Genomic DNA, 16,565 nt, shown 5'->3' on the forward strand with positions numbered 1-16,565 from the left:
CAACTATATTCTGCCAGCCCTATTGCCTCGCTGCTAAACCGTTAAAACTCCGACGGACTGGGGTTCATCTCTCTTGCAGAGCAATACTCTCTTCTGCTGCAGCTAGTTTACTTTCGGTATCTTAACTTCTCATCGCGGGACCTCGCCTTATCTACAGCCGTAGGCCCCTTTAAGGCGAAGGCGTGGGTGTGAGAGAGAGATACAAGGGCTTATATAGCAACTCCTCGCCATCCGCGCGCACTGCTCGGTCTATCTTCTCCTGGCAACAACTTGCGCCTTAACACCAGGGCAAGGCGAAAAAAAACCCTGATTGGCCTGGACGTCCGCCAATAGCTTGCGCCCGTTGTCATTGGCGCTGCGGCGGCGACGGGGACCGAGCGCCCGGGAAGCGCCCAGAGGAGGAGGAGAAGGAGAGGGGCAGCATTTCTCCGGGAAAGCGGCGGTCGCGCCCGCCCGTCTCCGCACTTGCCGCTGCAACTCTGCCGTCCGCTGCGGGGAGGATGAGGAGGGGGGCGCGCCGGCATTTCCTGCCCACCACCTGCCGGGAAGCTGGGCTGCAGCTGTTGCTGCCGCCCCTGCTGCTCGCCACCTTGCTGTGCTGCGGCGCGCGCTGCTCCCCAGGTAAAGAACCGCAGCCTGGCGGGTAACTTGGCCGCGCACTTTTGCGCCCGGTCTGGGGACCGAGGGAACCTGGTGCCGGCCAACGTTGGCGCAACCCCGCAAGGCGGGAAAAAATAAAAATCCCCGCGCAAAGTTCTCGAGGGTTGTTGGGGAAGCCCCTCCTTGTGGCGCGGTGCAAGTTTCTTAGAGGGGTGGGGTTTTTTTTGGAAGAGACGCACCTTGGCGCAGTTAGATTCCATAGACTTAACAGATACTTTTTGCTCAAGGGGGGCGGGCGGCCCTTTAGCTGCTAATGTGCGCGCGCGTGTTATTTCGGTTACTTCAAAATGGGGGGGGGGGCAGCTCTGCACCGCATTGGGACGCCCCCTTCCGCTGAGCAGGGGCCCCAGACGTCAGCCCTGACAGCACCGCCGAAGCGAAGCCTTGCGAAACTGAAAGTGTGCCTCGCTTGTTCCCCATTTTCTGAAGTAACCGAAATGCCCCGAGTGGGTTTTCCCCCCGTGGTGGGTGGGTGGGTTTCCCCTGCTGAACTACCCGGGGTGGGGGTGGGGTGGGAAAGCACATTTGCCTTCCCAGATGCGTAGGACGGATGTCTTCTTTTCGCCTGCGTTGGACAGAAAGAGCTACGTTTGAAAGGAACCGTGACTAGACAGAAATCCGTGTTTTATTTTTAGCTGGGCAACCTGCACATTTCGTCCAAGGGCTCCGGCCTGGAACCCCGGGAAGTACGGATATAAAACGCGAGCGCGTTTGCAGAGCACCTTTATCCTGTCAACTCAGCAGCGTAGCTTCTCGAGATCCGAGCCAGTAGGAGTTCGAGCCTTACTTTCTACCAATAGGGTGGAGGCGATTTCCTCTAGCAGCTACTGCAGTAGAAGGTGCTTTAATCCGGCAAGCCGGAGTGGGCGGGGCAAGAAAGACTTTCGTTTTTCCTCTTCTGATGTCCTGATTGCCAAGTGCATTTTTCACCTCCGTTTTTCAACGGCTTTCCCACACACCCTTTTTGCTCTTTCTCCAGGAGTTGTTTATATGCTCCGGGGAGCCTCTGTAATAGAATCCTTCCGCAGCATGACTCAGGGGCTCAAAGGTTGGCCCGACTCCAATTGCCACCCAGTTCACAGTAAAGAAAGGACAGTTCGTGGGTGGGTGAAGGGGAATTCCACAAACCGGTTGGAACTACCTTGAGGAGCTCAGTAGCTACAGTCTGGAGGAAGGTTGATTGTTCTTTCCCCCCCCCAGGCAACAGAGCAAATTCTCCTAAGGGAGATGAGGCACTTCCTCCACCTCTGGCAATGTCTGCTTGAAAAGAAGGTTGCGAAAGTTTAGCGGTTACAATTTTTCATTTCACTGCATTTCCATGGTGCAAAAATTGCACCTGCACCTGTTTAATCTTTACCTGTTATGCAGTGGTAGTTGTTTAGGCATCTTGATTTAGTTCATGTGATATCCTTGGACCAGTCAGGCACTATGCCTGGTTCTCATACTTAGCTTGAAGACTGGTAGTATTGGCACCAGTGATATGGATTTTCTAGAATTTTTGAACTGAATTAGTTTTCTTAAACTAATTTGAGATTTGAAGTTTAAAAAGTATGCCATGTTAATTTTACATGATGTACCATATTGGCCCAAATATAAGCTGCACTCGAATATAAGCTGCACCTTTAAAATTGGAGGGGGGGAAAGAAAAAATAGAAAAAATCCCCGAATATAAGCTGCTCCCTTCCTCACTGCTTCTGGCTGCATTTGGGGGGGGGGGGGAGCTGCGCTGCGTTGCCGGTGGTTTTCCCCTTCCACGTTCTCTTCCTTCCCAGCCTTGGAGGAGATGACAGGGGACTACGCATAGGGCAGACGCCACTTTGCCGCACTCCTGACACTGTTTACCTGTGTAAGGTCGTGAATATAAGCCACACTTTTCACGGTTGGAATTTGGGGGGAAAGTGAGGCTTGTATTCAGGCCAATACGATATAAACATCCCAGTTTTTCTCCCAATGGCTAAAGTAAATGTTTGAAGAAGAGGGAAAGCTTCCTTATAGTGCAATCCTATGCATGTCTACTCAGAAGTAAGCCCCATTGAATTCTGTAGGATTACTTCCAGGTCGATGTGTATAGGATTGCAGCCTTAATGTCATTTGAATGTTATATTCAAATACACTCAAAAGCTTTCAGTCAAACTTATTTTTTTAATGGAATACTTTCAAATAATTCAAGGCATGATGGTTAGAACCCAACTTGAGACCACACTGTGAAAAGGGCAGAATATACATTTCCCTTATTAATGAAATAACTAAATAAAAGCCTGCAAAAGTACTTGGAGAAACTTGCCAAGCTAGTCATTAAATTGGCTCATGCTACAATGCGAGAGTCCTTAATATAGCATGATAGCAGGGATTGTTTCTTCAATTTACCATAGGTTCCAACACATTGAGGTCTGGGGATCTTTAGCAATTTTCAGGCACCTCACCGCTTAAGGGGTGAGAAATACTTGTTTAGGCTGTTTTTCAATGACCGCTCTGGGTAAATAAGAACTTACTGCCTCAGTTTTTTTCAGTGTGCTTCCTTTCTATAACTCTAATCTTCAGATGTTTACAGGTGGCAGGCATATCTTTTAGCTTGCACCCTGATATGACAACACTTTTGGCTTTTTTTCTTCTAGACAGAAGTTACTGGTTTTGTCTGATAGAACAGGAAGGAAGTACAGTAAAGGAACTAGTAGTAAAGGAAGAGTGGTAAGAGAAAGAAGAGAACAAAGGGAGAAAAGCTGCAATGTTGACAGTCCTTGTACTACAAAGAGGTGATGTGATGTCTATGTATACTTAGGTCTTAGGAACGTAAGGCTCTAAGTTATAACTAAATAGATATTGCCTATAGACAATACTTGTGATTGCTGGAGCTGATTTCAGCTTTTGTAGAGAAGTTTGCCCATCTTAAGATACATATCTTACAATTCTCATGTTTGAAGAACCTGCATCTATGATAGGCATTTCCCCATGGAATTAAGGGAAGTAGCACTCAGATGTAGATGCAGGGCAGGGTGTGTGTGTGTGTGTGTGTGTGTGGATAATAACATGCTTGCTTTGCTCTCGTTCTCATCTACCCTGTGCTGATGGTGCTGTCAGAGCGCCGACCGGTCCCACTGCTGCTGGAAATACAGCCCTCAGGTGACTCTCCTGGCTCAAGGCTGGCAACAAGGCTGCTATAGCAGCCAGGTGCATTACACAGCACAGTGCTGGGCAACTGTGGGTGAGACTCTTCTCTGACCTTGAAAAGGAGGGAAACAAGTGTGAGAGACTGGCCCATGTACAGTGGTACCTCGGGTTAAGAACTTAATTTGTTCTGGAGGTCCGTTCTTAACCTGAAACTGTTCTTAACCTGAGGTACCACTTTAGCTAATGGGGCCTCCCACTGCTGGCGCCACACAATTTCTGTTCTCATCCTGAAGCAAAGTTCTTAACTCAAGGTACTATTTCTGGGTACTGTAACCTGAAGCGTCTGTAACCCAAGGTACCACTGTACATAGCATTTGCAGCACCCCAGAGTTCTACTCAGTGGCCAGCCAGGTGATGCTGATACATTAGAATTACAGTGGTACCTCAGGTTACAGACGCTTCAGGTTACATATGCTTCAGGTTACAGACTCTGCTAACCCAGAAATAGTGCTTCAGGTTAAGAACTTTGCTTCAGGATGAGAACAGAAATAGGGCTCCGGCGGTGTGGCAGCAGCAGGAGGCCCCATTAGCTAAAGTGGTGCTTCAGGTTAAGAACAGTTTCAGGTTAAGTATGGACCTCCGGAACGAATTAAGTACTTAGCCTGAGGTACCACTGTACATTGCATCTCCTCTGATTCATTAGCGCAGTTGCAACAGCCCTGTAGAATAGACCCATCTTCTATTATTTCCATATTGCAGAAGGCTGAGTGAGGATGACATAACCTAATGTTCGTGGCTGAGGTTTAAGTGGGGACTTCAGGCTGAAACCTCACAGTTCTTCAGTAACCAGAAAAGCTTGCAAGTGGGACGTGACAGAAAGAGACACCCCATGATGTTTTCTCTGCACAGCCAGTGATCAGAAACATGCTGTCTCTGATTATAGGCAGTCTATTCTTTGTTGGCATGACTTAACTGCTGTCCTTGTGCTTGTGTGTTCGCTAGCTTTTCCAAGGTAACATAAATTCTGCACACAAAAGAGGAGTCCATGTTTATACATCAACTTGTACAAATTATACATGCATAATAATTTCTCTTATGTTGGATAGTTTATTCTGCTTCTGCCTCTCAAGGTGTTGCAGTCCCATTTCCAAATGACTTGTTGCCTTTCTGGGTTTAACTTTTCTGTGAATTTAGGCATTGTATCTGTAACATTTGCTTTCACTTAGTTAAATGCATCAGTCTGCATCTCCAGGTAGCAATGGTAATGCCCCCTTGTCTGAAACATGGGAGATCCACTGTCAGTCAGTGTAGACAGTAGAGAGCTCAATGATCCGATTCAGTATCCCATGTCTACAATTCTCAATACCCTTTACAATAATTATTTTCTTATCATTGCTTGCACCATTGGAAGGACTCTCAGAATGCTCCATCATTATATTCCAAGATGTGATGTTTGCTTCCATATGTAGTTTATTCTTTTAAAAAATCCTTTGTGTGTCTTAACATTTTCCTTGCAACTCTGTTAAGTAGGGTTAGTTTTAACTGCTGTCACATAAACAACTCAGACTGTCCTATATTGGACTGCCCTGAGTCGTCATCTCTGCGGAAAATCTTGAGAACTTCAAAACATTTTAAGGTAGAGGCTCTTTCCAGCAACCTTAGCTGACATTGTTAATCATAGGAAACCCCTTGTGGTTGGACATGTAGGAGAATCATAGAATTGTAGAGTTTTAAGAGACCCTGAGGATCATCTAGTCCAGGCTTCCTTAAACTCAGCCCTCCAGATGTTTTTGGCCTACAACTCCCATGATCCCTAGCTAGCAGGACCAGTGGTCAGGGATGATGGGAATTGTAGTCTCAAAAACATATGGAAGGCCGAGTTTGAGGAATCCTGATCCAGTCCAACCCCCTGCAATGCCGGAAAATAAACAGGAATCGAACCTGCAACCTTGGCGACATCAGCATCGCACTCTGAATTAGTTCTTCTCTGTTTACTGGGTTTTCTTCAGCTGCAGAAGAGAAATATTGCTTATGTAAAAGAACGTGAACTCAACCTTTCTTGATCCTCTTCTTTATCTATTTAGAAACTTGGTTGTTTAGCATTTACATTTTGTGAGGGCTGATGTGTGCTTTAAAATGGTGTTGAGGTGTGGATTAGCTTGCTGAGCCTGCAGAGATGATAAACAATAAATACTTATGTGACAGGATTGAACCTCATGGGATCGATGTGCTCACTTCTAATGCTGGATGAGGGGTGATTATAGCTAGGAGTGGATTCCTCTTGAGATCCAAATCACATGGGTCAGATTTCTGATGATCAAGTAAGCTTGAGTCTCAGCAGTTTCAGGAAACATGAAGAGTAAAGAGATTATTGTGTGCCAGAGGAAATAGTGCACTACATAAAATATATCTTCTGGTGCTATTCTTTTGTTTTTCATAAATGACATTTTAGAATGTGTTGCCAGCCATAAGATGGCAGCTCTTAAATCTGCCTACCCCTTTATTTAATGAAGCAAGCTATTATACTATACACCATGTCAGCGATAAGGTTTTAGTTAATTTCTGGCTGTTTAAAAAACAAAAGTTATGGAAAGTTGATTAAAAATCAATGTCATAATCAGTTGCAAATTAGGAACTACAGTACTAAGACTTTATTGTTGTATTGTCTAAATACAGAACACACACACTCCAAAGGCTGCAAACTATAAATCAAATCAAATAAAGAGAATATTGCACTCCCAATAAGACTGAACACCAGGCCAATCTATTATTCCTGTGCCCATGTCTTAACGCCAAGTTAAGAGATTGAATACTGACTATTCTTATGCTGCCCCCCTCCTTTCCACAGAATTATCCATGAGGGGTTGGGTTGGGTATTGTTTGTTTATTTTCTTGAGTATTCAGCAGCCTGCTCCAGCACTGGGTGACATTTTAGAAATGAAATAGAACTTGCATAGCGCATTTCAGCTGAAGGCATAAAACACAGCACAATTGTTTTCTTCCAGCAAATTGCTGGAGGCATGACTCCAAGGAATAGGCCCTGAGTGGGCCGTGAGTGCACAAACATACTTCTCTCCAGCTAGAAGCTTTTGTATATAAAATTCCAGCATTCAGGCTAATGAATTCTGAATAAATATTTTATGTCCCAGTTAACTTGCTATTTTCCATAGCTTTATTTAACAGAGCAATTATTACTTCAACACTATGATCTTAAAAAAAAAAAAGGACCAGTAATTTAATAGACACACACACAGGATTCAAACAAACACACATTTTCCTGCATGACAAAAGAGGTTTAACCATATCCATACATGGCTGTCCCCTGGGATTGTTTGTTCCAGTGTAAATTAGACAAAAACCACACCATTTAGCTTGTGCTTTTATATAAGATTTGCTCATCACAAAATCAACTTCCATTTCAGTCAAGGTGCCTAGAGTTATCTGGGATAAATTTCATGATGAGTTGCAACTACTTTGGACTTCAAAATACTTCTAGAGCAGGGTTTCCCATCATCCCTAGCTAGCAGGGCCAGTGATCAGGGATAATGGAAATTGTAGTCCAAAAACAGCTGGAGACCCAAGTTTGGGAAACGTCGTAGCTAGAGACTAATAAAAGTCAGGGTCAGGAAAGATGAACCTGTGGCCATCAAGATGATATTGGACTCCAACTTCCACCATCCTAGTCCATTGGTTATGCTGCTTGGGCCTAATGGGAGCTGTATTCCAGCAATATCTGGATGCCACGGGTTCCTTGTTCCAGGTAAAAGTGAGCTGTGTTCTATTGTCCCTAAGGTGTGATAATGATTCAAGCTCTAGGACCTCTGGTTTACAGAACTTGGTTAACTTACCACTTCATGCTAAATTAAAAAGTTTTCCATTTTTATAAGTTATAGATAAGTTCTAATGAACACATTCCTATTGTTTCTAAACAATACATTTGATTCTAATAAACCTAGAATTACACACACACCAAACAACAACAACAATAATAATAAAAAAATTTATTTATATTCCGCCCTCCCCAGCCGAAGCCGGGCTCAGGGCGGCTAACAACAATAAAATAGTGCAACGTTCTAAAAACATTTCATTATAAAAATTAATTAAAATCAAATTGATGGCAACCATAAGCTTAAGTTCTGTAAAGATTGCCAAAGGAGGGAGTCAGGCTGCGCCCTGACCAAAGGCCTGGTGCAACATCTCTGTCTTGCAGGCCCTGCGGAAAGATGTCAAATCCCACAGGGCCCTAGTCTCTTGTGACAGAGCATTCCACCAAACAAACAAACCAATAAAAAAACCTTATCAATTCCCTTTGCCCATTTCTTTGATGAGTTACCCTGATCAGTTCAGCCTTGATCAAGCTTAACAAATTTATAGTTGGAATACATTTTACATAGCAGTAAATTTACAGAGCAGCAACTTTCTGTATTGGGAATTACATGTTTAGAATCACACATTTAGGGAGATATTATGTTGCATAAACTGTTGGTGGTAGTACTTTACAGGAAACATTTTCTTAATGTACCTCCAATATAGTATTGTTTCCCCACTGCAAATCACAGAAGAAAAACTCACCAAAGCATATGCCTCTTTTCTAACACAGATAACAATGTCTTCACCATCCGCCATGAAAAAACCAACAAGTGCATCCAAGTTAAAAACCAGCAGATAACAACAGGAGACTGCCATGGAGCAGAAGAGACCTTATGGACATGGGTCTCCCAGCATCGCCTTTTTAACTTGGGGTCCCAAAAGTGCCTTGGACTAGAAACTGCCAAATCCCAGAATCCCTTGAAAGTAGTGGATTGTGACTCAGATCTTTCACTGTGGTGGCGCTGTGACGATGCCTCAATATCATCTGCATCTGAGAACAAGCTGACTTTACAGAATGGAATTGTGACAGCAAGCATAAACTCTTCTGATACCTGGAGAAGAAGCAATTCCAGTGATACTATTTGCAAACTCCCTTATCGCAGTATGTATTTTCCTTCTCATTTGTTTTTATCTGGAGAAAGGAGAGGTTTGCACATGAGTTTCAGTTAAGTAAATACATAGGTAAATGCTGATTTTGAAAAGAGTTAAAGAGTAGACAGTCAACAGTGGTTCTGTCTTATGTGTACAGATTTGGACTTAGGAAATCTCAGATCCAAATCTTCACAAACCCATGGAAGCTCATTAGGTACTAATGGCTAGTACACCTCCCTGAGCTCCTTGAAATGGCAGAATAAAAGTGTGATAAAGTGATTAATTGCAGTCTTTTCTAAAGTTAATGGATCAGGTCCAGTTTAAATTCTGACTGGCAGTGCAATCCTGTAATTGTATATTGAGAAGTAAGCCCCTTTGAGTTCAGTTGGGACTTACTCCCCATTAAGTGAGTTTAGGATAGGCATGACTAATGTAAATTTCATTGATTTTAATGAGATTAAAGAAAGCTTAATCTGGCTCAAACTCAGTATTGTTTTACGGTAAAGGTAAAGGGAGCCCTGCCCATTAGGTTCAGTCGTGGCCGACTCTGGGGTTGCGGTGCTCATCGCGCTTTATTGGCCAAGGGAGCCGGTGTACAGCTTCTGGGTCACGTGGCCAGCATGACTAAGCTGCTTCTGGCAACCAGAGCAGCGCACAGAAACGCTGTTTATCTACTTGCACTTGGACGTGCTTCCAAACTGCTAGGCTGGCAGGAGCAGGGACCGAGCAACGGGAGCTCACCTGGGGATTCAAACCGCCGACCTTCTGATCGGCAAGTCCTGGGCTCTGTAGTTTAACCCACAGTGCCACCCACTTCCCTTTGTTTTACAGTAAGGGTTATCTAACTTTTTTTAAAAAAATAGCTGGCCTGAGTGTTGTATTTGTGGATGATTACAGTTATTATGATATCAGAACATGAATGCTTTAAAAATAATAGATCATTTAACCAATTGGCCAAATCTTTTTGTACCTATCAAACTCTGAACCCTAATAGTAGGTCGTATCAGTTTTACATATTAGGAAATAGCAGATTTAGAAATAATGACTTACACAACATTGTGCATGGCTGAGCTGAGTTTTCAACTCAAGTTTCCCAGGTCCAAATATAACACACTGCTCTTCACCACTATTATGGGACTTCCTTTTGGTAGAAGGTCCCAGCGATAATAGCCCTTTTAAATAAGAATCTAATGAAGGCTGTAACCATATATTCCTTTACCTGGGAGAAAGTCTCACTGAACTCGGCAGGCTTTACTTCTGTGTAGACACATACAGATGCTGTAAAAAATGCAGACTGAAAATATTTAATCATGTTATTACAATCTGTTCTTATGTGCAAGCATTGCAGCTTGCCAGCTATACCTCCTTTCCTCCCCCCTCGTGCTTTTCTGATGGTTCCTGCACCCCCAAGGCCAATTTCTAGGAGTGTCTGTGTGTGAGTGAAGAGCCCTGTTGAGCAAGCAGAAGTCCTTGTGCAGGTTTGTGCAGACAGGGGTGGTTAGGTAAATCCTGCCCACAGTTAACAGATCCTCAAGCATGCCAGAAATGGCATGGGAGAAAGAAAACTAAAACAACAGGCATACCTTCATTTTTCAACTACCAGCTGTTGTTTATTATTATTATTATGGACCATGTTTAGTTCAAACAAAATGTGAAACACTATGCTGTAAAACTAGAATGACGAGTAGTGAGAACACATGTGGTTTAGCCTAGTTAATGAAGATGATCTACAAATAATAATGTGAATAATCTCGTTTTGCAGCCAGCTGCTTTGCCAGTAGGCCAGATCTGGCTCCCAGGACCATTTTACCTAGACCCTTGTAGTCCTCCCAAGTTTAATTGAGTTGTTGTTAAAAAAAAATAGCAAGTTTTAGTCATAAGGAATAAAAAACATATTTTCAAGTTGTAAGATATAAAGATATCCCATATTTTATTTTATTCTATTTGCTTTAAAACAAATTCCTATGTGTTTCCACTATAAAAATCCTCAATATGGCCTACAGTTAAAATCATAACAACATGCATGATTTAAATGAAATTTAAGTGCTGTGCTGAGCAGTTTGGCCCTCAAGACTATGGGTGACATAAGTCCATGGATGGATTTCCTGCTAACAGTAACATTATCATTATGAAGAGAATTTAAGCAGGGGCGGTCACACACTAACATGATGAGAGGACCAGTGTGTGCTGAATACAGCTCAAACACTAGAGAAACACGAACAATGTATACAGTATAAAGTGTAACAGTGAGAAGTGGGAGAACTGCAAATGGCGCCATAATGATTAGGCTTTATGCGGTTGCTGCCTCAATCCCCACTTAAGTGCCCAGGAAACTGGGTGTGTGGGTGTGTGTTGTGAGGATTGTCAGTGTAAACCTGTGTTTTCTAATTGGCTGCATAGTAAGCACCCCTAGTTTACAAACCCAAACCCTTTGTGAATTTGTGGTTCTCGCTGAGGAAAATGTTCTGACGTGCCCAAGCAAGTGAAAATTTACCTCAAGGCAGGTAATTTTGTCTTTCCCTGTTGCTGGGGAGAAACTTGGTTTGGATACACACTATATCTTTAAAGCACATTCAAAACACATTTTCCCACTCAAAGATTTCTGGGTACTGTAGTTTATGAAAGGTGTTGGGAATTATAATGTTGTGAGGGGTAAACGACAGTGCCCAGAATACTTCGAGGAGTGGCGGGAATGTGAAATCTGCTTCAAATGTGCTTTACAGTGTGCCACACTGCAATTTCTAGGCATGATTATCTTTCTGTGCTTATGTAACTATGAAGCATTAATGCTTGGATCTGCTTTCTCTTCCTTCCCCTCCCCCTCCCCTTCCCATTCTTTTTTCATTTTTGGTTTTGTCAAATAGCTTATAAGGGCATCAATAGATACTGTGGTGTTCAATCCCTCAGTACAGTGCATAGAAAAAAAACATAGGTGCTTTATATATTACTGTATATAATAACTCCTACTGAGTTTGAAATGGCTGCCTCGTCTACAGAGGCTGCAGCCACCAGACAATTTTGGGGTGTTTGCACCTACCATAGTTTGAGCCACACTGATTGCAGCGAAACAGGTGACAATTTCAGGTGGACCTTAAAGATCCACTTTGATTGCAGTGAGTAAGAATTTGCAAATTTGTTAGGTTAAACTGGAGTAGAAATGCCTAGTTGTCATACAATAGTAGCCTTGACCTACAAAGCGGTCAAGACCAGCTCTGCCACTTGAAGCAGGTAACATAGGTAGGCTGGCTAGTTTTGCACTCCTGCTGAGTTGCCTATCACTTCTAATCCACTTGACTATTTTTCCTTATCGGCTCCACTGACTTTGAGGCATTGGTTTCTGGAGTGGGGGCAAAGTCCCCTATTTGAGCTGTAGAACCCCAACTGTCATTAATAAAAAATAAAAGCAAGTCTCTAGGTCTTGTAGATCTCAAGATATGAGGCAAATGTGCAGGCATTATTCAGCCTGCTGGTTTTGTGAGAAATAACCCTTATACTGCCTTTCAGGGTCTTTAGCCAATGAATGAAGTCATAGGTGCGGTTGACATTTAGGAAAGCAGAGCTAGCCATATAGAGTGACACGGTCACTGCCTGGAGACAGAGTTTTCAGGTTCATTTTTTAAGCTAGTTTTTAGTTCTCCTGGTCGAGCTGAAGTTGCTGCCCACGGAAAACAGTTCAGAAATCCAGGAGTTTAGTGCTTAGGCCCTGGTTAGGCAGTAGTGTGCCTATCAAAACACAACAGGTAGCAGTAAAGGCAAGAGTCGATAGTTCAGGTCTTACTTTACTATTGAAAAATGTGACGTACGCACACCCGGTTTGTAAACATTTAAAAGTTGCTCCATGATGCAAACGCAGATAAAGCCCCATCGTTACTGTATCCAGATTTCAGGGCGTGGGGCTATTTTGCCGAGAGAGTGTTGACCTGTTGAAAGAATTTATGACAGACCCATAAAGTATCCCAGAAGTGTTTCTGAGTGGGATAGGGAGGCAACAACCTCAAGTCTCCTGAGGTGTTGGTTTTTTGAAAGGGAAACTGGGACTGTGAAGTCCATACAAGCAGCCATTATGAGGAGAGGGTGTGATTACAGTGGTACCTCGGGTTAAGTACTTAATTCGTTCCGGAGGTCTGTTCTTAACCTGAAGCTGTTCTTAACCTGAAGCACCACTTTAACTAATGGGGCCTCCTGCTGCCACTGCGCAGCCGGAGCACGATTTCTTTCTCATCCTGAAGCAAAGTTCTTAACCCGAGGTAATATTTCTGGGTTAGTGGAGTCTGTAACCTGAAGTGTATGTAACCTGAGGTACGACTATATTATTTTTTCTCACCCATGGGAGAAAAAAAGGACCCTAGAGACTGGTGGATTTTGCTGCAAAAAGCAACTTGAAGGGAAAGTTAACCACCCATACATTCCTACGTGCCACTGCTGTGGTCAACTCCACAGCCCCCTGTACACATTTCAAAAAATAATAATCCTCAAACAAACCTGAGAAGTTACTAGCACCTCTTACTCATCTGATTATTTTGTCATTGACTGGTTTGGGTTTTCAGTCAAACATGTACATACTCCCTCCCTCTTGGGTCACAACAAAGCTCAAGACTATTTCAGTTGCTCCCTTCCAGAGCAGCAAAGCAGTTCAAAAGTCAAGAAAATGTCTTTCTCCTGAATACAAAATGCTTGTTTTCTGTCTTTAGATTTATGTTTATGTATTTTGTATGTATACTTTCCCGGAATCTAGGGTGAGGGGAATTCCTGCAGGTGTCCATGCTTTTTCAGTTATTACTTTCCTACTCCTGGCAAGACATATTTTCTGTTTCACTTTTCAAATTCATACATTGTTTGTTTGATTGAATGCTTCCTACCACCAATATTGCCGTGAGTATTTAAAAAAAAACTGAGAAGAAACTAAGATTGAAATCCTTCCCTACCCTCCTCAGTATTGATAGCTGAATAGGTGGGTTAGGATAGAGGATGAACCCCTTTCTGCCAGTGGTGTGGAGTCCTGCTGTTGAGGGTTTTGCTGTGATGTAGGCCCAGTCTTCACCTGAGCAGGTGGTATCCAGTGGAGCATGAAAATGGACCTTTTGGGGGCAGGGGCTACAGGATCCATTGGATCCTATGTCAGGCCAGCTCCCAGAGAGGGGCCTGGGCTCTGGTACAGTGGTGAGGGGAGCACAAAATAACTCCTAACACCACCCCCTCCTTCTTCCCTGATCTGCAGAAGCTGGCAGAGATGCAGTAGTTCTTTAATGACTCCCTGGGCAGGGACAGGATTGTTCTGCCCTAAGGCAAATTTTTAAAAATGAGACATGCATGAATGGCATGCAAGAACTGCAGCTCTGTTGCCAGCCGTCTCTCAGAATTTCCAGTAGTTGTGAAAGAATGCATTAGTTATTACAGTACCTTGATGAGGTTGAAAGCTTGATATGTCAATACGTAGATGAAACTGCTACAGGGAAGAAGGTCATGTGAATTGTGAAGCCCTAGAAACAGTATTGGTCTCTGCCTTGAGGCTTATTCTCACTTTTTTTAATAAAAAAAAGTGTTTTGAGAGTGGCTTGCACTGCTAACACAGTTAAATTTACTCCTTTTTCCCAGCAAGCAGGGCAGATCCTTACTAAGGAGGCGCTCATGAGTATTTGCTGTTATAAGTGTCTTCTGTGGGATTGTGGCAACATTCCATTAATGCTAGTAACCCCAAACGTTGGTTGGGAAGCTGCATAGTGCAGCACACCATCAGGAGCGAAGTGTATCGGTGTAGCTGGTGCTGAACTGACATATCTCAGCAATAGCTTTGCTGGTTGAGATGCACTAGTTATGCCTTTCGCAAAGCACTGAACCCAAAACATGGGCGTACCCAGGATTTATTTTAGGGGAGGCAGGCTTTATGTTGAGGTGGGGGAGAACCGAGTTACCTGCAATGCAATTGGTCAGTTAAGTATTTTTATTTAATTGATTTAGAGGGGGGCAGTTGCCCCCCCATACCTCCCGGACTACGCCCATGCCCCGAACGCTGCTTAGGTTTGGGCCATGAGACATTTTTAATTTCAAGAGTTCACTATTGAGTGATTTTTGGCTTCTACGGATCTTATCATATTAATTTGTTTTATATATCCATATTTATGCACTCACATAAATTATGGTGAAAACAACACAAAAAATTTTTTGTTTAATTGAGAATATAATAATAATAATGAATTATTATTGCATGAAGTGCATATGGCTGAAATGTTAAGCATTTTCCTACAGCATTATACAGTGGTGCCTTGCAAGACGAAAAGAATCCGTTCCGCGAGTCTCTTCGTCTAGCTTTTTTTCGTCTTGCGAAGCAACCCTATTAGCGGATTAGCGCTATTAGCGGTTTAGCTGCTATTAAAGGCTATTAAAGGCTTAAGGGATTAGCAGATTAGCTGCTAAAAGGCTATTAGCAGCTTAGTGCCTTAGAAAAAGGGGGTGGGGAGTGAAAAAAATTTGCAAGAATTGCAAGACATTTTCGTCTTGCGAAGCAAGCCCATAGAGAAATTCGTCCTGCGAAGCGCATTGAAAAACGGAAAACCCTTTCGTCTAGCGGGTTTTCCGTCTTGCGAGGCATTCGTCTTGCGGGGCACCACAGTATTAAGATGCACTGCAACTGTGTTATATATACCTGTAAATAATAGTTTGCGTGTGTCAATAATCTTTACTTCTGAATGACTCCAACAGTGTCTTAATATTGGTTCAGTTTACCATGCATTCATATCCATTTTCCCCCCACTCAAATGTCAAAACCATTTCCCCCCCTACAGAAGTTTATACAAAGGATGGAAATTCCTATGGAAAGCCTTGTGAATTCCCTTTCCTATTTAATGGAACATGGCATCATGACTGCACCCGCAATGAAATGTTTACAGATGATGAATGGTGTTCTACAACCTACAGTTTTGATCAAGATAAAGAATGGGGTGTCTGCTTAAAGCCAGGCAAGTAGCATTGCTAAAATGCTATATACTGTGCTACACTGAAATGTTTAAATGTTTCTTTGATTGTCCTTGAATCTTTCTGCTGCAGTTGCTACCCTCCTGCAACACCAATGTAGTGCAGCACATAGATATGGGAGGTGCAGGCAGACTTCGTGTTCATCGCAATGCCTCGTTCTAACTATGCGTGACCATGCTCTTCGTTTGAAGGGTGGGGGAAACATCTATATTGCCCCCTTCTGGAATTCTCAGCACATGGTTACTGTGGTACCCAGGTGGTTGCTTTTTAATTATTTATTTCTCTTGCATCAGAGGATGGTTGTCGGAATGCATGGGAACATGATGCAGATTCTGGAAATTGCTACCAGTTAAACACACAGGCTGCCCTTACTTGGAAAGAAGCATATGTCTCATGCCAGAGTCAAGGTGGAGATTTGCTGAGCATCGCCAGTGCATCCGAGTTAAGCCGTATTCAAGGTACGTACAAGGTATAGTGAATTTCTGGGGAAACCTGGCACTACCAAATTGGGGAGTCGGGATGGAACCTTAGCAAGAGGATTAGTGTCAAGCTGGATTCTTAGCTACCACCACCTATCTCTTGAAGGAGTTGCCTCCGCATAATTCTCTAGAATTATCAAAATAACCAAAATACCCACAAGAAATTCTGGACCCAGAATGTGTCCTTGGTTTTTTCTCCTTCCTTTTGCTTTCTCCTCCTTTTTCATCTACCTGCCACTCCCTCTGATACTTGGCTCCTTCTTAAGCCATGGATTTGCTGAGCATGATGTACAAACTAAGCCACTATCTAATAAATTCATAAAATGCTTGTGCAACCACATCACATACTGTGCTCCATAAGCTTGTGCCCAAATATTTCTGTTT

General features: G+C 43.2%; 1 protein-coding gene across 2 annotated transcripts in view; it reads left to right on the forward strand.

Annotated features, from left to right (window-relative positions):
* Positions 1 to 16,565, forward strand: part of LY75 (lymphocyte antigen 75) — a 51,230-nt gene continuing 34,665 nt past the window's right edge. The window contains exons 1-4 of one of the 2 annotated variants that reach the window (XM_083405288.1): positions 1 to 621; positions 8,369 to 8,740; positions 15,513 to 15,686; positions 15,996 to 16,160. In XM_083405288.1, coding sequence (XP_083261414.1) covers positions 501 to 621; positions 8,369 to 8,740; positions 15,513 to 15,686; positions 15,996 to 16,160 — 832 coding nt within the window. In that variant the 5' untranslated portion in view covers positions 1 to 500. The remainder of the gene's footprint in view (positions 622 to 8,368; positions 8,741 to 15,512; positions 15,687 to 15,995; positions 16,161 to 16,565) is intronic. The other variant, XM_083405289.1, reaches the window with a different exon arrangement.

This window comes from Podarcis tiliguerta (assembly GCF_965153285.1).
Source record: "Podarcis tiliguerta genome assembly, chromosome: 1".
NCBI classification, from domain to species: Eukaryota; Metazoa; Chordata; class Lepidosauria; order Squamata; family Lacertidae; genus Podarcis; species Podarcis tiliguerta.